Below are 23,396 nucleotides of genomic sequence, written 5' to 3' on the forward strand. Positions count from 1 at the left end.
ACAGCTCACAAAAAAAATGACTGTGCAAGTGTTTGTGCACCCACATTTATTTTGTGAATAAAATGCACGTCTTTGATTTCCATCCCCTACTGCTGTGCTATGCCCTGGAATTCTTTCCTTAATAATACCCTCACTCTTCCCACCTCACTCCTTCTTTAAGACAGTCCTTATCATCTACCTGTGTGACCAAGCTCTTGGCTACATAAGAGAAAGAAAAAGCTTGGACTATCCAGACATGTTCTCAACTCTACTTCCCTGCCATATCCCCACATCCCTTTTGGCCTTACCACTCCTTTGAAACATCTTGGGACAGTTATATTAAGGGGCTATATGATTGGAGCTCATTGTACCATGAGTTGTACATTCATACAAATGCTTTGTGAAAAGTTGCCATGCATTTATGTATTGAATTCATTGTACCATTTAGTGTGGTTTCACACACTCTCTTCAAGCATGAATCAATCCATAGCATAATACAGTAAAGGGCTATCATGCATTTGTCGGTGCTTTGAAAGGTTATCCAATTATTCCCACTTCCCAGATTTCTCCCCATAGCTCTGGAAACTTCTCCCCTTGGTAAGTATTTGTCCAACTCAGTGTGCGTGTGTGTCTATTTTATAATGACACTCCAGATTCTGGTTATGTGTTTCTTGAGGCTTCTGAGACAGGATTCCTGAAGAAGGGCTCATGCCCGAAATGTCGATTCTCCTGCTCCTTGGATGCTGCCTGACCTGCTGCGCTTTTCCAGCAACACATTTTCAGCTATTCCTGAAGAAGGGCTCATGCCTGAAACGTCGATTCTCCTGCTCCTTGGATGCTGCCTGACCTGCTGCGCTTTTCCAGCAACACATTTTCAGCTTCTGAGACAGGACTTTGTATAGAATTGCTACAGCACAGAAGGAGGCCATTTGGCTTGGCAAGCTCAAGCTGGCTTTCTGCATGAGTATTTCAGTTCATCCCACTCCCTCAATCTTTCTCCCTTTGTGGGAGAAAGTGAGGACTGCAGATGCTGGAGATAGAATCGAAAAGTGTGGCGCTGGAAAAACACAGCCAGTCAGGCAGCATCCGAGGAGCAGGAGAGTCGATATTTCAGGCATAAGCCCTTCATTAGGAATGCTTGACTATAGCCTTTGCAGTTGGTTAAGCAATTCTGTCGTGAAAGCCACAAGTAAATTTGCCTCCACCACACTTTCAGGCAGTGCTTTCTCGATCCTAACCATTTACTATATATAAAGGTTTTCCCCACTTCACCTTTGTTTTTATTATTTTACAATCACCTTAAATAAATGTCATAGAATCATACAACACAGAAGATGCCCTTTGGGCCATCGAGTCTGCGCTGACTTACCTACACTAATCCCACATTCCAGCACTTGGCCCAAAGCTTTAAATGGTATGACATTTCAAGTGCTGATCTGTATCTTTTTAAAGGTTGTGAAGTTTCTTGCCTCTACTACCCTCCCAGACAGGGCATTCTAGATTCCCACCACCCTCTGGGTGAATGTGTTTTTCCTCAAATCCTCCTGCCTTTCACCTTAAAATTATGCCCTCTCATTATTGATCCTACTAAGAAGAAAGCAGCTTCCTATTCACTGTCCATGCCCCTCATAATCTTATGCACCGCAATCAGATCCCCCCCCTCAGTCTTGTCTGCTCTAAAGAAAGTAGCCCAAGCCTATCCAGCCTTCCGTGTATTGCTAAAATGTCCCAACCCAAGCAACATCCTAGTGAATCTCCTCTGCACCCCCTCCAGTGCAATCACATTCTTATTATAGTGTTGCAACCAGAACTGGACACAGTACTCCAGCTGTGGCTTAGCCAAAGTTTTGTATGGCTCCTACAACTTCCCTGTTCTTATAATCTATGCCACAACTGATAAAGGCAAGCATCCCATATGCCTTCTTAATTACCCTATTAACCTGTCCTGCTGCCTTCAGGGATAGATAGACAGGCATCCCAAGATCCATTTGTTCCTCTAAACTTCCTAGTATCCCGACATTCATTGAATACTCCCTTGTCTTGTTATTTCTTCCAGACTGCATCACCTCACACTTTTCAGTGTTAAGTTTCATCTGCCACTGATGTGTCCATCTGACCAATCGTCAATACCTTCCTGTAACCTAAGAGTCTTCCTTGGTGTCAACCACTAGGCCAATCTATGTATCATCCACATATTTACTTATTATTCCCCCACCCACATTCTTATCTACGTCATTTATGTATATCATAAGTAATAGGGACCCAGCATCAGCCTCTGTGACATGGCACTTCTGTCTCTTATCACTAAGCCAATTTTGGATCCATCTTACCAGGTTACCCTGGATTCCATGTGCTTTTACCTTCTTTATCAGTCTGCCGTGTGGAACCTTGTCAAAGGCTTTGCTGAAATCCATATAAACTGAATCAACTGCACTGCCCTCATTACGCACTTGACCATCACCTCAAAAAAAATCATATTTGTTAGACATGACCACTTTCTGACAGAGTCATGTTGAATATCCCTGATCACATTTTGCCTCTCCACATGATGACTAATTCTTTCCTTCAGAATTTTCTCCAGTAGTCTATGTCGCTCCAGGTTGGATGAAGTAGGATGGGAGAAGGCCAGGTCTGTGAATAAAAACACGATCACTGCTGGAAACAAGTCTTTGATGTAATGTTTCCATCGGGATCTCCAGATCTCCTTCAAATAATCCGAGTTTTGGATAATTGATATTCGGATAATCGAGGTTCCTCTGTAGTCATGCAACTTTTGGTACAGCCCCACCGTGACAGAGCAAATGATCATCAGCTCTGTGCCAGAAACTAGGATATTGGTGAAAGATGAAGAAGAAATAAGTTCATTTTAAAATAAATAGGTTGTTGGGAATTAATTTTAAGTAAATTTGAGGTACCTGAGGTGACCAGTAAGATTTGCCAATTCTGTCATACACTGCTGCTAAATTGCAATGTGCTTTTGCCTCAGGTGAACATGGTGATGGATTTGGAGGGAAATGACCTACTGGCAGAGAAGGCTGATCGTATGGAATTTGTCAGTCTGTTGAAGAAGATGTTGCTGATTGACGCAGAGAAGAGGATCACTCCAGTGGAGACGATGAACCACCCCTTTGTAACCATGCAGCATTTGTTGGACTTTCCACACAGCAACCAGTAGGTCCTTGCTGTAAAAAAAGAGTTGGCTGAGCCCACGATACACATTTGCAACATTTCAGGCTTCTCCAACCCCAGTTCTATGTGGGTAAAATGTGCCCTGCAGAAACATCTTAGTGTTCAGTCTTTGAACCTTTCATCACTGATCTGCGGTATCTCTCTGTATGCAGAGGTTAGGCTACATATTTAGATTAAAATAACATCTAATATCAGAGAATGTCAGCACACATCAAGAAAGGTTTTTGAAGAACTTTGACTAGTGTTATACAGATGACTATTTGGTCTATACATTTATGTCAGTGCAAGCTTTTCATTATTCTTTCTGAGGATGTAGGTCCCAATTGTGACCCATTCCTACTTTTACCAAGAAAGTGACGGTAGGTGAGTTGCTTCCGTGAATCTCTGCAGTCTACGTGGTGCAGATATACCCGCAATGCTGCTGGAGAGGACGTTTCAAGATTTATCCCATCAATGGTGAAGGAATGATGATGTATTTCCCCAATGGGATGGTGTATGATTTGCAGGGGAACTTGTAGGTGATGGTGTTTCCATGTGTCTGCTGCCCTTGTCCTTCTAGGTGGCAAAGGTCACAGGTTGGAAACATGCCTTGTCACATTTGTTGCAGTACTACCACTCTGCACCAGTGAAGGATTAAATGTTTAAGGTGGTGGATGGATTTAATCAAGTAAGTTGTATTGTCCTGGATCTTAAAACACATGGACTGCAACATTCAGTTTGGCTGTTCTGTGGCCACTGGTGCCATTGTTTTAATATTTGAATTTCACTGCCTGGCAGCTGAAAGAGCTCATAGCCTGTAAGAAGCCGTGGTTAAGTTTCAGGAAAAGCGGTTTGCTTGAACACTTTGTGGGCCAAATGACTCCGCAAGGGAGTCACTCATTGCACCCTCATGGTTCCAAAACACCCCATTACAAAAAAAGTGTTCTCCTCCCTCTAACTGCTGTTACCACTGAACTCAACCATGGCCCTCTCCAAACATTCTTATGCCCACCAGTTTGGAAGTACATCCAGCTATACATTCCAGGAAATTTGATTTAAATAAAGCCCTGCCATTAATATTTGCCCAGGTATTCCCCACTGGTTGCCACTCGGAACTCCCACACCAATACAGCCCTCCGATTTCCCTCCCCTCTTTCTAAAATCTCCAGGCCAATATTTCTTTGTTCACTCACATATCATCAGTAATAGATTGACTAATTATTCATTTTCTTGTCCCATGAAAAGTCCTACATGGCAACATAGGTGTCATGTTCAACCATATAATATTGCACTTCAGGTGAATTAATTGCATCTTGGGGCAGCACAGTGGCTCAGTGGTTAGCACTGCTGCTTCACAGCGCCAGGAATTCTGATTCGATTCCAGCCTCGGGCGACTGTCTGTGTGGAGTTTGCACATTCTCTGCATGTCTGCATGGGTTTCCTCTAGGTGCTCCAGTTTCCTCCCACAGTCTAAAACTGTGCAGGTTAGATGAATTGGCCATGCTAAATTGCCCATTATGTTCAGGGCTGTGTAGGTTAGGTGCATTAGTCAGGGGAAGTGTAAAAGTAAGAGGTGTAGGGGAATGGTTCTGGGTGGGATATCTTTGGTGTGGACATTTTGGACCAAATGGCCCGTTTCCAAACTGTGGGGATTCTATTCTATGATTAAGGCATCTTGAGATTTTTCTGAGTGATAGGAAGTGATGTTTGAGAAATCTTAAGTAAATTATTTCTCGTTCCCATACTGCCTTGTGTGGTCCCAATTCCTCTCTTCCTTGAACCTCTCATCATCCTCATATTCCTCTTCTCCCTATCCCGCTCCTCTCCTTTTTTTCCCCACCTCCATCCCATTTTTTTCTTTCCCTGTTGCATTCATCTTCCCCAAGCCATTTCTTTTCTCCCTGTTCCACTCCTCCCTTCCCTCTTCCATTCTTTGCCTTTTTTCCCCACTGTTTGTCCCACTCCTACCCTCCATGTTCCTTTCCTCCATTTCCAGTCTCTACCTATGCATAGCAGACTTGCAGATTTTACAAAGCCAGCCTCTTACCTATTTAAGTGTTCCTTTGCCAGTTACAGCTTAGTGAGCAGGTGAAGAAACCAATTGCAACAAAGGTTGTAACTAATAGGCACTGAGTTGGTGGTCTGTGGTGACAGTGTAAGGGTTCTTGCCCCAACATCGGAACTGTGTTGTTCAATTTCAGTGGAGTAAAGGATCAAGCTTGAGTTAAGGGTGTCACTGGCCCATAAGGAGATGGCAGGGCTATGTGATTGCTCCAGCTAAGAGCTGGAACAAACACAATAGATTGAATAGCAATCTTCTCTGTGGTAAATTTGCCCTTGCTTCTAATTACAATCTAAAAATCCTGAAACAGGGATCCAGAGATTTTTGGTCAATACAAGTAATGCCTGATTTGTTTACTTTCTCTTCACAGTGTCAAGTCCTGTTTTCATATAATGGATGTTTGCAGATGGAGACCGAACTTGTATGATGTAATAAATCGCAATAAGATGCCATTTATGAGACCCGTTGCCTCAAACAATGCCACAAATCTGAGTGTGGCTTTTAATAAAATGGGTTCTGTACACAGCCAGGTAAGGGGGACATTTGCCTTCTCTCAGTTAATGTAGTGCAGCGGAGGCAGTGATTTTAAAAAGAGCACTGCAAGAGAGAGGAAAGAAGAATCACAAATATCTTTATGCATTGGTGCTGTTGAATTGTTAAAGGCAGAGAAAAGCTGGAAAACCATTTGAAGCAGAGAAAGATTTAGAATTTGCGTGATGAGGATGAGAGAAAATTACTTCCTCCTGTGCCAGGATGCCTCACAAATAAAGAGTTTCTGTGGCCATATTTTATTTCTCTGTCATGCTTGTAATTTTTTATTACTGCTTAACCCCACTGAGCAAGGTCACACAATTTCAGAGTGTTCTGTTTGATACAAGGGATGACTTTCATTAGAGGCTCCTTTGAAACAAGTTGTGAGAATTGTCAGAGTTCAATAGATTTCCCAACAGCACCACCTTGTGGTGGCTAGACATTTAAGCAGCCTCTGGACCCACATTAAGCAGTGGCAGAACCTAGTGCAAGTTGCTCAAACATTATTGCAGAAAATGAACAATTTTAATCCATACATAAGTTTTTGACGATGCACTTATTATTAAGTTGCTTTAAGATACATACTTTTTATGGTTTCTTGTGCCTAAAACTTTGAGCTCTCAGCCAGGACATACAGCAGCTTTGTAAAAATATTGATTCTGTTTACTTTTAGGCAGAGTTTTGAGACTGTGATACTGACTTTGTTTTATGTTTACTTAGCACTTACCACCTACTGGACCTTCACTGATGCATCATGGAATACCACTGCAGCCAGGGACCGCTCAGTTTGGGTGCAATGAGTCTTTCCAGCAGACCCTCATCCTGTGCCCACCCACACTTCAAGGTAAAAGGAAGAAACAGTGGCCATGTGCCAAATTAGAGATTGGAAAATAATCAGAATTAAAAGTTATTTAGAAGATTGCTGTAATCTTGACATACAAGGTGGAAGAAGATAGGCCTGTCTCTATGCCCTATGTTTTGGTATATATTGATGATTACTTTGTAATACTGTCAATTGGAAGGATATGCTAGTGGGAAGAGTATGTGGGAGAGATAGATGAGTGGAAATGCTATGTGGGTGCAAATGATACATGACATGAATTAACCAGATAATTGTAGGGTTCTTGTGTTGCAGTGGTAAGGTCCCTACCTCTGAGCCAGGAGACCCAGGTCCAAGTCCCACTTGCTCCAGATGTGTGTATAATACTCTAAACAGGTTATTAGAAAATATCTAAACAGCTAATGATAGTATTAAAACAGTGGCTTGAAGAACGAGGTAGAGATTGATAACCGCCCATGAAGGCTAAGCAAACCTTTGGTCTGCAATCTCTTTCTCAGTTCCCTACCAAGTCCTTGCAGTCTTGCACAGCTCACTGCCTTGGAAAATCATATCATAATTATTACAATTTACCTTTCAAAAGGATTTTGGATAATTGGAGAATAATTGCCCACGTCCTATGACCGTATTAGAAAATGGTGGCGGATGAAGAGTCGAGTCAGACAACACAGAAACAGATCCTTTGGTCCAACTCATCCATGCTGACCAAGTTTCCCAGGATGTAAAATCTTTCTCCTCTCACCTTTGAAATGTGTCCCCTAGTTTTGAACTTCCCCAGCCTCGGAAAAGACCTTTGCTTTTCACTTGTCTATGCCCCTCATGATTTTATATACCTCTATAAGGTCACACTTCAATCTCCTAAACTTCAGTGAACCAAATCCCAGCCTGTCCAGCCTCTCCTGGTAACTCAAACCCTGCAATCCGGGCAACATCCTGATACATTTTTTCTGAACCTTCTCCAATTTAACTATTTCCTTCCTATAGTAGGGCAACCAGAACTATACACCTCACCAACATCTTGTACAACCTCAAGCATGATGTCCCAACTCCAATACTCAAAAGGTTTAAGGATAAAAAGCGTGGCTGTCACCAGTTCGGAATGCTATGAAAATCAGGGAGGGTAAGATGCCAGATCAGTGAGCCAACATTATTGGACAGCACTGGGGCAGTACTGCTCATGCAGCAGTTCAAATGAAGGTGATGAGGATTAATGCAGAAAAATGTGAAGTCATTTTGAATGAAAGGATGAGATGAGGCAATATGAATGATAAACTAATTGGACCGATTGTAGTAAATACCATTCAGGAACAGTCTGATTGAAGGTTTCACATTCAAAACCTTTTGAAAGTGGCATTACAAGCTGAAAAGGCTGTTAAAAATAGATAAGAACCCTTGGCTTTATAAACAGGAGTAGAGTACAAAATCATGGAAGTATTGTTAAACTTTTATAAATCACAGATTAGCTTTTAGCTGGACTTTGTGTCCAGTTTTGGGCAACGCACCGTAAGATGGATGCCAATATGGTGGAAGTGGGTGTAGAAAAAAAATCACTAGAGTTTACCCAGGAATGACAAACTTCAATGATACGTCGAGTAGGATTGCCAACTCTGATTCAGGGAATTGTTGACAGAAGTGATAACACGGAGAGCCTGCAATGAGGCCTGGGCAGGTCCTCACAGATCTGATCAGAAATACCCTTATTTTCTGGTGAGTCTCAGCTCCTCCCACCTTCTCTGAGCCTGATTAAGAATCACTTAATTCTATAAAAGAATTCTTGAGGGGAAGTGGGATGATTTAGTTAGCTCTTTCCAGCAGCTGCGAGGGGCTGAATAGCCTCCTGGGCAGTATGATTCATCAGAACATGCATTTAGAAACTAAGCCAGTGATATGCATAGTATTCTCCCTTTCCTGGCTAATCAGCAGTGCTGTTCTTCGAGGTTCTGCCATGTTAGCTTAGAAAAATCCAGCAAATCCAGCTCTGTGGACAGCAGTTTAGCTTGAAGTGAAATGTCAGGCTGCTGTGTCTTGAGATGGGATAGTCTCACTCCTCTGTTCTTTTACCTGCAGGCATTTCAGCAAATCCAGGTAAACATGCAGGGTTCTCTGTTCGAATGGACAATGCAGTACCACTTGTCACACAGGCACCTACCATGCAACCGCTTCAGCTGAGGCCTGGAGTTTTGACACAGGTTTGTGCCTTCTGTTCAGGTCAAAAGAAAGCAAAGTTCCATTGGCATTAAAATCATCTACCTTTTGGATCCACATTTCTTAAGTGGTAGATTTGGTGAGGTCCGTGGCACCCCACTTTGGAATTAGAAGCTTCTGGGTTCGAACAAAACCCCTCAACTTAGGCTTATTAATGTAGTGGTTTATAGGCAGTGTGGTATGCATGAGAACTCTCTAAGTGTGCCACGAAATTTTGTACAAAGGTGATGAAAATCAAAACGAAACAAATTTGAAACATTAATCCCTTTGGTCTTTCTTTAGCTTGTTGCATGCACAATATTACAAAATTCTCCAGTAAGACTATGGCCATAGTAAATGCAAGTAAATATAACATTTATAAGCACATTAGTTTAGCTAAAAATAGTGGGTGTGCCATGGAATTGTATGTTTTATTGAAGTGTGCTGTGTCAATAAAAAGACTGGGAACCATTGTAATAATGTCCTTTAAGGAAATTATTTACCTCTTACCTGATCTGGCCTAGAAGTGACTCAAATCATCTACAAATGTGAATGGCTCTAAGCTGTCCAATGAAATGCTTTAGCAGTCTGCTCATTTACATCAGATCAAAAGGAGGTTTACTGCTACCAACTCAAAGATAGAAGATGGACAATTAATATTGGCCTTGCAAAGAACTCCCATAGCTCAGGAATGGAATAATTTTTACGTTGATGAGTATGATCAAAGCTTTTATTTTGCTCATGGTTTTAAATAAGCCATCTGTGTTTTCAAATTCTTTCATGGCCTCAGCTCTCCCAATCTCAGTAATCTCCCCAAACTCTACACCCCCCTGAGGACTCTGTGCTCCTAACTCTTATGCTGCCATGCTTTCCCCTCCATAAACCTTGCTTGCTTTATTGAAATATATTCACATGATATGGGCATCACTGATAAGGCCAGCATTCCTAATTGTTCTTGAAAGGTGGTAGTGAACCACATTCTTTAAAAGTAATCAACTCTGCCATTTCTGAGGGCAGTTTAAGAGTTAACCACATTGCTTTGGTCTGAACTCCCAAATCGGCCAGGCTGTGTAAGAAAGAGCAGATTTTCTTCCCTAAAGAACAGGTCGATAATCCAGTCATTACATTGGTTTCCATTGCTGATACAATTTTTGATTAATAAATGTCATAGAGTCATAGAGATGTACAGCACGGAAATACACCTTTGGTCCAACTCGTCCACGCTGACCAGATATCCCAACCCAATCTAGTCCCACCTGCCTGCACCTGGCCCATTTCCCTCCAAATCCATCCTATTCATATACCCATCCAGATGCTTTTTAAATGTTGCAATTGTACCAGCCTCCACCACTTCCTCTAGCAGCTTATTTCATACAGGTATCACCCTCTGCATGAAAAAGTTGCCCCTTAGGTCTCTTTTATATCTTTCCCCTCTCACCCTAAACCTATTCCCTCTAGTTCTCGACTCTCCGACCCCAGGGAAGATACTTTGTCTATTTATCCTTTCCATGCCCCTCATGATTTCATAAACCTCTGTAAGGTCACTCCTCAGCCTCCAATGATCCAGACAAAACAGTCTTAGCCTATTCACCTCTCCCTATAGCTCAAACCCTCCAACCTTGCAACGTCCTTGTAAATCTTTTCTGAACCCTTTCAAGTTTCATAACATCTTTCCGTTAGGAAGGAGACCAGAATTGCATGCAATATTTCAACAGTGGCCTAACCAATGTCCTGTACAGCCGCTAATTACCTCCCAGCCCCTGTACTCAGTACTGTGACCAATAAAGGAAAGCATACCAAACACCTTCTTCACTATCCTATCTATCTGCGACTCCACTTGCAAGGAGCTATGAACCTGCACTCCAAGGTCTCTTTGTTTAGCAACCCTCCCGAGTTCCTTACCATTAAGTATATAAGTCCTGCTAAGATTTCCTTTCCCAAAATGTAGAACCTCACATTTATCTAAATTAAACTCCATCTGCCATTTCTCAGCCCATTGGCCCATCTGATCAAGATCCTGTTGTAATCTGAGGTAACCTTCGCTGTCCACTACACCTCCAATTTTGGTGTCATCTTTAAACTTACTAACTATACCTCTTATGCTCACATCCAAATCATTTATATAAATGATGAAAAGTAGTGGACCCAGCACAGATCCTTGTGGCACTCCATTGGTCACAGGCCTCCAGTCTGAAAAACCACCCTCTGACTTCTACCTTTAAACCAGTTCTGTATCCAAGTGGCTCGTTCTCCCTGTATTCCATGAGATCTAACCTTGCTAACCAGTCTCCCATGGGGAACCCTGCTGAATGCCTTACTGAAGTCCAGGTCCATCACATCCACCACTCTGCCCTCATCAATCCTCTTTGTTACTTCTTTAAAAAATTCAACCAAATTCATGAGACATGATGTCTAGTGCACAAAGCCATGTTGACTATCTCTATTCAGTCCTTGCTTTTCCAAATACATGATCCTGTCCCTCAGGATTCCCTCCAACAACTTGCCCACCACTGATGTCAGGCTCACTGGTCTATAGTTCCTGACTTGTCCTTACCGCCCTTCTTAAACAGTGGCACCACGTTAGCCAACCTCTAGTCTTCTGGTATCTCACCTGTGATTATCGATGATACAAATATCTCAATAAGAGGCCCAGCAATCACTTCCATAGCTTCCCACAGAGTTCTAGGGTGCATCTGATCAGGACCTGGGGATTTATCCACTTTTGTGCATTTCAACACACTTCCTCCTCTGTAATATGGAGATGTTTCAGGTTGGGATGTGAAATCTTGTCTTCAGATTATTAGTTGGGACTTGTGGTTCATCAGTTCTTTAAGATGCTCTTTAAAGCTTACTTCATTGACATAATTTTTAGTCACCTGATGTAATATGTGTTTACATGGCTCATATCAAAATTTGAACAGTAATACTTTTGTGAAATACTTAGGGATGCTTTGCCAAATTAAAGGTGTATCCGTCATATGAAATTGCTGGTGTTTTGAATGAAGAAATGAAAGTTTGTGATTTTTTTTGTTGTTGTAGGCATGGTCTAGTCGAAATCAGCAGCTATTGATCCCTACCTGGCAGCAAGTGGCAGCTATGGCGCCCTCCACTACATCACTGGCATCCGATACTGTGGCTGGTCCACAGAGGTTGGGCGACTGGGGGTATGTAAGATGTTGAGTGCAAGGAATGAAGATGGAGTAATGTGGATTAGCAAAGGGCCTTGTCTTGTCTTCACATCGTACTGGATGCATAAAATCATAGTGCAAAAGGAAGTCATTGGACTCTCTTGAGTCTCTTTCACTTTTGAACTAGTTAGGGGGTCAATGTGCTGGATATCTTAATTGAAAAGCAATGGGATTCCAATAGCAAGGATTCAATTCTCAGACCAGTTGAGATTGCCATGAAGAACTCTCCTTCTCAATCTTGCTTGTTGACTCCAAGTTAAACTCACTATCGGTCATCACTCTGTAATGAGACAGCAACTTTGGGACTATGGCAACTTTATCTTTGCTCCACTAGATCAAGGTTAAAATTTATTTGGTTTGTTTCATATAACTTAATACACCTGTCCAACAAAAATGCATCATTATCAGTTTTGAAAATGTCAATTGATCATCCCAGCCTTTTGTTGCTTACATCATCCTTACATTATGCTGTATGGTGAAGCTCTAATGTTAAAGTTAATGCACTTTCTCCTAGACTTGCCACAACAAAAGAGAATGGTATATCTCTGTGAATCCTATCGAATTCCTAACACCTCAATACATCACCTCTTGATCTTCTAAATTCCAGGGAATACAAAAGTATATGAATGTGACTCAAAGGACCCAAAAGGTCAGAGGTTTAAATATACTCCAAAGATAATTATTTAAGCAGAATTCAAGTCCACATTTTTATGTGAGAGCTTTATTTCAGTTAGTCACACACCATAAGACTCAAACACCAATGATTACTAGCTCTCCATATTTATACAATCAATTAACACCCTTTTGTTTAACCTGTTTTTCTAAACTACCTGTTCAGAGATGTTATTACACACCTCTGGAGCAGGTTGGACTTGAACCCAGGCCTCCCAGTCCATTACTAGGGACACAACCAGTGCACCATAAGAGGGCGTACCTATTTTTTTTAGATTAGATTACATTACAGTGTGGAAACAGGCCCTTCGGCCCAACAAGTCCACACCGACCCGCCGAAGCGAAACCCACCCATACATTTACCCCTTACCTAACACTACGGGCAATTTAGCATGGCCAATTCACCTGACACCTGACTGTGTGGGAGGAAACCGGAGCACCCGGAGGAAACCCACGCAGACACGGGGAGAACGTGCAAACTCCACACAGTCAGTCGCCTGAGGCGGGAATTGAACCCGGGTCTCTGGCGCTGTGAAGCAGCAGTGCTAACCACTGTGCCACCGTGCCGCCAACTATTTTAACTTTCATTTAAATTTCCACCACCTGTTACTTCATTCCATTAGGTCTCAAGCATTCCTTCAGAACATATTAAATGATAACAGTTTGTTACTGATTGTCTCAGTGGAGAGAATTCTGAGTGATGATTGGATAATAGCTAAGAAATGTGAGTGAGTATACACTGAACTGTATCCTGGACTGTGGCTGGGGATTTGCAGAACACCAGATATTGTCTCTAGGCCTTAAGGATCTGAGACAGCACAGGGCCTATCAATTTGGGAAGCGTCGACTAGTGGAAATGAGCCATTAGTAATTGGTGCCCCAACTTTCAGCGGCAAGTGAATCGAAACTGAATTCAGCAACAGTGTTGCATTAGGCCTTTCAGCGGTGCCATTGTGTAAAATCAGGTACTCCCGTGGTTGAAAAGGGACAAGAGCCTCTTTGTCCTGAAAATTTAGACAAAATTGAAAGCTAACACCTCAGATCATCTCCCCAGCAGGGTTTGGTGTTCCTGCTCGAAATAAACCAAATGGGTTTGTATCTTAGCTGCTCTCTTGTCACATTTAATTATCTGTTTCTTGCAGTTTTATGATCATTTATAAAATATTGGATTTAAATTAATTAACATAATTGGGGTTGGGCAGATTTGTAGCTCAGATTGAGGTACTGGATATAGGTTTGCTCGCTGAGCTGGAAGGTTCGTTTTTAGATGTTTCATCACCATACTAGGTAACAACTTCAGTGAGGCTCTGGATGAAGCAGTAGTGGTGTAGCCTGCTTTCTATTTATGTGTTTGGGTTTCCTTGGATGGTGATGTAATTTCCTGTAGTGATGTCATTTCCTATGCTTTTTCTCAGGGGGTGGTAAATGGGATCCAAGTCAATGTGTTTGTTGATAGAGTTCCAGTTGGAATGCCAAGCTTCCAGGAATTCTCGTGCATGTCTCTGTTTGGCTTGTCTTAGGCTTAATGTGCTGTCCCAGTCGAAGTGGCGTCCTTCGTCATCCGTATGTAAGGATACTAGTGAGAGTGGATCATGTCTATTTGTGGCTAGTTGATGTTCAGTTGATCCCATTTACCACCCCCTGAGAATAAGAACAGGAAGTGACATCACTGTAGGAAATGACGTCACCACAGGAAATGGCCTCACCAACCCAAGGAAACCCAAACACATAAATAGAAAACAGGCTACACCAACGGTGTTTCATGCGGAGGCTCATTGAAGATGTTACCTAATGTGGTGATGAAACATCTGAAAATAAATCTTCCAGCTCAGCGAGCAAGCCTACATCCAGAATGTAACATAACATTTATCAAAGACCGTATAAATAAATAACTACAATACACACAATGTGTGAAATTCATTTCTCCCGCTTTAAACTCTTCAATTGCTCCTCCACTCTTTGCTTTCTGTCTTTTTTCTCTCTCTGTACTTTGTTTTTCTCTCTCATCTCATTTTATTTCTTTCACTAATTCTTCCTGTGAATGACTCTCATACTTTATCACTCCATCTTTGTCTGTGATATAATTCCAAGTTAGATTTAAATAGAATATCATACAAACATTGTCAGTATAACTGCGTGAGAATAGGACTGACATTATTGCCTCTCATGTTTAAACATAGATGTGAATCCTTGAATAGAGGGCATTCGTCTCAATGCGTGGAGTTTTTAAACATTTCTAAGTTAGTGTGTGTTATTTGTTGTGACTATGATTGACAATGCATGTCCTTGCTTTTCCACAGGAAGATGCATGCTCCCAGCAGCCATTACAGTTCCATGTTGCCACAGCATCTTTTAACCAACCAAATGGCACTTTCAGCCACAAATCCCATCAATATGGGAATAGCCCAGGCGGTCTGGGTTCAGCCCTCTGCAACTAACCGGAAGAGGAATAAGCACTGTCAAAAGAGGTCAGTGATGGGCAGCCTTTCAAATGGTGGAAATCATTAATGTGGTTTTCTGACTTTAGCAAGATGCCCTCAATGTAAATCTGTTGCCAGTAAATGCAGTCAGGAATTCAGAAGGAATTTGTCATGCAGACTGTAACAACTCAGGAAACCAGACTGGAAAGGAGCATGACACGTGGAGTACAGGGGCTAGCCCTGGACAGACAGTTCTGCGGAGCCATCCCTGGGTCTGCTTCTGTTTTATTTCCAGAAGTGCCATCACACACAACCAAACTTTTTTTATTTCTGTCACTAAATAACTGTGACTATTTTGTTCATTTTTAACTACCAACCAGCACCAGTAAATCAGCCGTGTAGCCAATTAAATGTTTCAATGCAAAGCCTGTCTGGGTCAGCTTTTATTTTTTATTTTCTTATTTTTATATCCAGACATGCTCTTACACATAACCAAATAGCTTTCCCATCATCAAATCATCGTGACATTTTTTTTTCAAACTACTGTAAACCACCAATAAATCAACTGGATATTTACACCATTTGGATTTTTACAAGTAAAGCCCATTATGGGAAACTGGGTCTGCTTTGTATTTGTTTTAATCGGATCTAGGTTATCATTTTTTCCAATCAACCATTTCAGCGATATTATTACACAGCTCTGGAGCAGGTGGGCCTTGAAACTGGGCGTCCAGGCTGAGAAGTACGAACACTACTACTGTACCACAAGGGGCCTTGGGTCTGCTTCGTATTTTTTTTAATAAACCTATTCAGAGATGTTATTATGCACCCCTGGAGCAAGTGGAACTTGAACCTAGGAATACTGGCTCAGAGGTAGGGACACTACCATTGCACCACAACCTCCAGGTCAATTTTATAAAGGGCTTAGGTGATGAGTTCCAATAGGATTAGGGTTGGCAAGGGAGCTCACTCATTAGAGGGAAATCAGGAAGGCGAAAAGGCAACATGAGATAGCCTTGGCAGAAAAGGTTAAGGATAATTCAAAGAGATTGTACAAGTTCATTAACTGCAAAAGAGCAACTTGGGAGAGAATAAGACCCCTTAAAGATCAACAAGGTCATCTATGTGTGGAATCACAGGAGATAGAAGAAATACTCAATGAATATTTTGTGTCAGTTTTTACTGTGGAGAAAGACAAGGAGGCCAGGGAACTCTGGGAAATAAATATTGACATCTTGAAAACAGTCCATGTTAGAGAAGAGGAGGTGCTGGAGATCTTAAGAAATGTAAAGGTGGATAAATCTCCAAGACCTGATCAAGTGTATCCCAGGAAGTTGTGAGGTTCCTAGCAGAGATATTTGTATCATCTACAGCCACAGGTGAGGTGCTGGAGGACTGAAGGGTGGCTAATGTGCTTTTATTTAAGAAAGGCTATAACGAGAAGCCTGGGAACTATAGGATTCTGAGAGATAGGATTTACATGCATTTTGAGAATGAAGACTGATTAGGGGTAGTCAGCATGGCTTTGTGCATGGGAAATCATGTCTCACTGACTTGATTGAGTTTTTTTTGATAACCAGAACGATTAATGAAGGCAGAGCGGTAGACGCTGTCTACATGGACTTTAGTAAAGCCTTTGACAAGGTACTGATCAGTCTAAGTTAGATCACATGGGATTCAGGGAGAGCTTGTGAATTGGATACAAAATTGGCTTGATGGTAGGAGACAGACAGTGGTGGTACATGGTTGATTTTTGAACTGGAGGCCTGTGACCAATGGTGTTCTGTAGGGATTGGTGCTGGTCTACTGTTTATTGTCATCTATATAGACAACTTGAATAAGAGTTTAGGAAGCATTGTTAGTAAGTTTGCGAATGATACCAGAATTGGTGGTAAAGTCGACAGTGAAGAAGGTTATCTCAGATTACAAAGAGATTTTGATCAATTCTGTCAATGGGCTGAGGAGTGGCTGATGGAGTTTAATTTGGATAAATGCAAGGTATTACATTTTGATAAAATGAACAAGGGCAGGACTTAAACAGTTAATAGTAGGGCCCTAGGAACTCTTGTTGAACAGACAGACCTAGAAGTTCAGGTACATAGTCCTTTGAAAGTTATGATAGTTAGACAGAGTGGTTAAGAAGGTGTTTAGAATGCTTGCTTTCATTGCTCAGACCATTGAAGATAGGAATTGGTATGTCATGTTGAAGTTGTACAGGACGTTGGTGAGGTCACTTTTGTGTACAGTTCTGGTTGCCATGCTATAGGAGGGATATAATTAAATTGGAGAGGGTGCAGAAAATATTTACCAGAATGTTGCTGATACTGGAGGGTTTGAGCTATAAGGAAAGGCTGGATTAGCTGGATAAGGTGAATAGCAAAGGTCTTTGCCCCAGGGGAGGTGAGTTCACCTTATAATTTTTAAGGTGAGAGGAGAAAGATTTAAAAGGAACCTGAGGGACAACATTTTTGCAAAGAGGGCAGTTTGAATGTGGAGTGAACTGCCAGAGGAAGTGGTAGATGCAGGTGCTGTTACAACATTGAAGAGACATCTGGATATGTACATGAATAGGAAAGATTTAGAGGGATATGGGCCAAATGCAGGCAAGTGGGACAAGTTTAGTTTAAGGAAAAATGGTTGGCATGGACAAGTTCAACCAAACGGTCTGTTTCCATGCTCCACAAAGTGATTAATAAGTGATTCTACATGTGCCTTGTACATATGGTTATCACAGGGACAAATGTTAGAATGGAGAAATTCTAACAAACGGTAAAGTTGAGGCAAGTCCTTATGCACTTTTAGGGAAACTGTGTAAGATTTGAGGGAGAAAGGAGCAAAGGAATATGATCAGGTTAGGTGAATCACACTAGTTAGATATTGGTATGGAGCATAAACACAAGCATAGACTTGAACACCACTATTCAATCTTCACTTTTTGCTCTAAGTGGAATGGCTCCAACTTCTACAATGTCTCCATACCACTGAGATCCTTCATTCCTCGTACCATTCTGGTCCATCAGCTTCATAACCTCTCCAAGGCCTTGGCATCGTTCCTGAAATGTAGTGCCCAAAATTTGATGCAGTACCTCAACTGAGGACTTCGAAATGATTCATAAAGGTTAAACACAATTCTTTTGCTTTTGTAGTCTATTTATACAAGTTCTGAAAGGTGATGGGAACACACCACAAAGCCGTCAAGATTTGAGATGAGTATAGATTTATGTTGGCATGCTCATATGGACATAGCCCCCTGAAAGTTTTCTCACCGTTGCTCTGTTTGTTACTATTGTTTACTTACAGGAGCAATATATCACACTACAGCAACCTGCAGAACTCTGCACCACTGTCTCCAAAGATCACCAACAGTCCAAAGACCAGCGAGTCAGAAGGTTGCTCAGCAGTACAGGACAATCACAGTGGAAAGGATGATGGGAGCTATTGTCTCCAGGGCTCAGTTGGGCAGGACCTGGATGGCAACTTGATCGCCAACAAACAACGGCAGACTATCATCATCGCTGACTCCCCAAGCCCTGCTGTCAGTGTAATCACCATCAGCAGTGACACAGACGATGAGGATGCTTCTCAGAGCCACTCTCCGGAAGAGTGAGTTTTTATTAAAAACCACCTCTGCCAATCTCCGTTTCACTGTGCAGTTGGAATATTAGAAACCAGAGAAAAAGGTCTTTCAGATATGCTTTGTCCTACTTATTTCAGTAACAGATCAAGACTCCATTTGCCAGCCTTTATCCTACATCTGTCAAAATCAGTCTGACCTAACAAAAATCTAACAAGCTCAGTTTTCAAATCTCAAGTTAATCTGCAACGTTTTGGGGGAGAATATTCTAGATTTTCACTAATCTTTACATGGAAAATTCTTCTTGATTTTACTCTCGAATGGTCAGCCTCCAACATTAGAGTTCACCTCTCCTTATTCTGAGTTCCCCTCCCAAAGAAAATGGTTTCTAGATATTTCCCCTATTAGGTCATAGAATTGTAGAACACAGAAAAAAGCCCACTGTGCCTATGCCAACATTTGGAAAGAGCTGATTAGTCCCACTCAGACTGTTCTTTCCTACATTGTCCTGTGGATTCCACTTTCTAGTATTATTGAAATTTTGGACAGTGGTCAAACCCATTGTAAGCAATATTTTAGCTTGGTAGAATTCCACAGATATTTGTCAGATAGGATACTGAAGAATGCTTTTGATCTGCTTTCCTTTATTAGTCAGAGCATTAAATGTAGAAGTTGAGAGGTCATGTTGTGGCTGTACAGGACATTGGTTAGGCCACTTTTGGAATTTTGTGTGCAACCCTGGTCTCCCTCCTATAGGAAGGATGTTGTGAAACTTGAAATGGTTCGGAAAAGATTTACAAGCATGTTGCCAGGGTTGGAGGATTTGAGCTATGGGGAGAGGCTGAATAGGCTGCAGCTGTTTTCCTTTGAGCGTTGGAGGCTGAGGGGTGACCTTATACAAGTTTATAAAATCATGAAGGGCATGGATAGGGTAAATAGAAAAGGTCTTTTCCCTGTGGTGGGGAGTCCATAACCAAAAGGCATAGGTTTAGGGTGAAAGGGGAAAAATTTAAAAGGGACCTAAGGGGCTATGCTTTCAAGCAGAGGGTGGTGTGTATATGGAATCAGCTGCCAGAGGACGTGGTGGAAACTGGTACAATTACCACATTTAAAAGGCATCTGGATGGGTATATGAATAGGAAGGGTTTAGAGGGATATGGGCCAAATGCTGGCACTTGGGATTAGATTAATTTAGGATATGTGGTCGGCATGGATGAGTTGAACCTATTTATTTCTGTGCTGTACATCTCTATGACACTATGAGTTCACCCTTGATCAAATAAGATCGTTCAATTTTGTCAAAACACAGACTACGTAAGAATTCCACAAAGAAATTTGTTCAGCAACTGCAAAGCTGGTGAGAGCATATGCCACCTTGTGGTTTAAAAATATAATGTCATAATAGTTAACCAATCTCCTCCCTAATACATACAGGCACACAAACAGTCTGTCTCTGCAAATAATGTAATGAAACAGAGACCAGGTTACAAATCAGAGCCAGAGATCTGCCAAGTCTTTATTGCTGAATGGTCCTATATTTTACTAATTATCATTTGAAACCCCAGCTTGTGGCTTCTGGAATTCTGGACCCAGCCAACAGGTAGCTTACTTCCTTTATAATTTATGTTTGCCACTCATATTAAAATTGTGTGGATCTGGGAGAATGGAGTAAGTTGTTTGTCATCCTATTTGACCATGACATTAGTTTCCAATTCCCGTTAGCTCCAACATCAGGACACCTCCTTCCATTTCCAATATTGCCTGGAACTGCCCCTGATTCAGCTCATCTGTTGCTGAAACTCTCAACCCTTCTTGGGTCACCATCAGTCTCGAATATTCTGCTGTTCTGGCTGACTTCCCAGTTTCCACAAGCCATAAATTTCAACATATCTAATCTTCTGCTGCCTCTGTCTTAACTTTATGAAGAATTGCACACGATATTCCAAAAGTGGCCTAACCAATGTCGTGTACAGCTGCAAAATGACCTCCCAACTTAATGCTCTGACTTATAAAGGAAAGCATACCAAAAGCCTTCTTCACTATCCTATCTGACCAATACTTGTGGAATTCTACCAATTTAAAGTATTGCTTATAGGGGGTTTGACCACTGTCCAAAATTTCAATAGTAGCAGAAAGACCCATTCTGTCAGAGCCCCTATGCTGACTGACCTATATTATTTCCCAGACCAACTATGTTTTCAAGTCACTCTACGTCTGCACGCGTTTTTCTCTTGTTGCTGTTTTCATTTATTATCTTTCAAACATGTTTCTATGGTAACGTTCTCTTGCATTTTCTGTTACTGAGCAGGAACTGTTTCTGCTTTGTGAAAGGCCTTGGGGCAGTTGCTATATTCAAAGTTTGATAAAACTTGTTGTTGATTCCTCCCTTAAATGGCAGTTCAGTTGTGGGAGATGCCCGATAATTGATTTCAATCAATAATACTTGTTGCAAATTGAGATTGACTCTATCTTGCTTATTTGATCTTTTGAGAGTAACATCTACAAAGTTTCTCTGACCCCTTTTGTACCTCCAAGGTATTACTCTTTGCCTCTGCCTGCTTATCATGAACACAACGAGCTGTGTTCACAACTCCTGAATGCAGCAGCCATATTTCTCATTCCCATATCAATGCATACATGCAAAAAATTTGGCGACTTTCAAACAAAATTTAATGGGCTAATGTTCACAGCATAAAACGTCCACAAAGCTGTTGTGCAGAATTGTAAGTCTTCTTTTGTGTAGAAGAGGTTAACCATTGATTTTCGTACCGTACAAGATAGTCCATTACTTTTGCACTCTACCTGGGAATAACTGTTGACCAAGTTGCTACAAAAGGATTTGCCAAGAGTCAGCTGATGTTTTGTGAGCGTCTGAGTCAGAAATGTAATGTATCCAAGCCCCACTCCATGAGAATTGAGGCACAAAACGTAGGCTGACGCAGTGCAGGAGTGAATACAAATGCTGCAGCTTTAAACTGACTGCCGTCTGCCCTCTTGGATAAAAGTAACTTTAGCACTATCTTAAAGAGAAACAAGAGAGTTACACCCAACATTTTGGGCAAATAATTTAGTTCTTAACTAAAGTCTTCAAAAGTACAGATAGTTAGCTGATTTATCTCATGGTTGTTGATAAGAATTTGCTGTTTGCAAATTGACTGCTGTGTTTCCTACATTATAACCATTCCATAATGCCACAACACCTCAGGTCCTAACACCCCTCTGATCTTTTCTTCACTCTGATCCCATCCCTTTGCCTATTCCCAATCCTGTTGTGTACACATTATTCCTTCTGACGTTCCACTCTCTGATTCCGAATGATCAGTGCTCAGCAAAGGACTTTGTTTTGTCCCTTTCCACACCCACCTCAATGAATTTCAAATTTTGATTACAACATGATCTTGAACTCTTCTTCCATCACCTTCAATCCTCACCTTGGTCCCCCCACCCCCTCAACACACAAACACACACACACACACACACCAACCACCACCACTACCTCCAGCCCTTTCATCTATCTGCAAACACTCCTTTAACCCCTCCTTCTGGCCTCTTATGTGTCCTTGATCTCTTCATCAAGAACCATTGATGTGACATGGGCCACATTATTTTCTGTTTTCCCCTCATCCACTCTGGCTGCATTCCATTCTCTCAAGTCTAACTATGATTGTCATCAAACCTGCTAAGCATCAAGATGTTGTTACTAGGACCGTCAATAACCTAATCTCTTCTGGAGATCTCCCTTTTATGGTGTTTTACGTCAGACCCCAATCCCTTGCAGCCCATTTCAACCTCCTTCCTGCAATCCAGAAACAAGACTGCCCTGGTACACCCAATGTTTCAGCCTGTTCTGCCCCATTGAATGTATTTCTTCTTGCCTTGGCTCTGTTTTCTCTCCCCATGTTAAGACTCCTCTGCCTCTGCCTGCATTTATGGATCTTATGTAAAACAAAGAACTGCGGCTGCTGAAGATCTGGAAGCAAAACACAAATTGCTGGAGAAATTCAGCACATCTGGTAGCATCTGTAGAGAAAAAGCAGAGTTAACAATTTGAGTCCAGTGATTCTTCTTAAGAACATCATGATTCTAAGATGCTTTAGTCAGATCCATAATTTTCCAGTTTCCTGTTTGTAACCGCTACGTTTTCGCCATGGATGTGCAATTCCTCAATAAGTTCCTTCTCCATCCGGATTGTCTGAAGCCTTTCCACTTCCTTGAAAGGCTTGAATAGTCCTCATCCACTACCACACTCTTTCACGTGGCTGAGTTATTTCTCACTTAGCCCAATTTCTCTTTTAATTTGTCAGAATTTCTCCAAGTGAAGGTTATGGCTTTGGGTACCCACATGGGTTCAAATTATGCCTGCCTCTTTGTGGGATATTTGGAATATTCCTTGCTCCAGTCCCTAAGTGGGTATCCCTCTCACAACTCTTTCTGTAGAACATGGAGCTACTTCCTGCTGTCAAATGCAGTTTGATAAATTAAATAATTTTGCTTCCAATTTCCTTCCCCCTCTCACCTTCACTTGGTCCATCTCTGATTCTTCCCATCTCATCCTTGATTTGGAGATGCCGGTGTACAAAGTTAAAAATCACACAACAGGTTATAGTCCAACAGGTTTAATTGGAAGCACACTAGCTTTCGGAGCATCGCTCCTTCATCAGGTGGTAGTAAAGGGCTCAATCCTAACACACAGAATTTATAGCAAAAATTTACAGTGTGATGTAACTGAAATTATACATTGAAAAATTGATTGTCTGTTAAGCCTTTCATCTGTTAGAAT

General features: G+C 41.6%; 1 protein-coding gene across 8 annotated transcripts in view; it reads left to right on the forward strand.

Annotated features, from left to right (window-relative positions):
* Nucleotides 1-23,396, forward strand: part of LOC122557708 (homeodomain-interacting protein kinase 3-like) — a 260,774-nt gene that overhangs the window by 223,214 nt on the left and 14,164 nt on the right. For all 8 annotated transcript variants that reach the window (XM_043705595.1, XM_043705593.1, XM_043705598.1 and 5 more), the window contains 7 exons: nt 2,966-3,150; nt 5,580-5,739; nt 6,461-6,584; nt 8,646-8,767; nt 11,802-11,926; nt 14,923-15,090; nt 18,343-18,645. In XM_043705595.1, the coding sequence (XP_043561530.1) occupies nt 2,966-3,150; nt 5,580-5,739; nt 6,461-6,584; nt 8,646-8,767; nt 11,802-11,926; nt 14,923-15,090; nt 18,343-18,645 (1,187 nt within the window). The remainder of the gene's footprint in view (nt 1-2,965; nt 3,151-5,579; nt 5,740-6,460; nt 6,585-8,645; nt 8,768-11,801; nt 11,927-14,922; nt 15,091-18,342; nt 18,646-23,396) is intronic.

Source organism: Chiloscyllium plagiosum, chromosome 16, assembly GCF_004010195.1.
Source record: "Chiloscyllium plagiosum isolate BGI_BamShark_2017 chromosome 16, ASM401019v2, whole genome shotgun sequence".
Taxonomy (NCBI): domain Eukaryota; kingdom Metazoa; phylum Chordata; class Chondrichthyes; order Orectolobiformes; family Hemiscylliidae; genus Chiloscyllium; species Chiloscyllium plagiosum.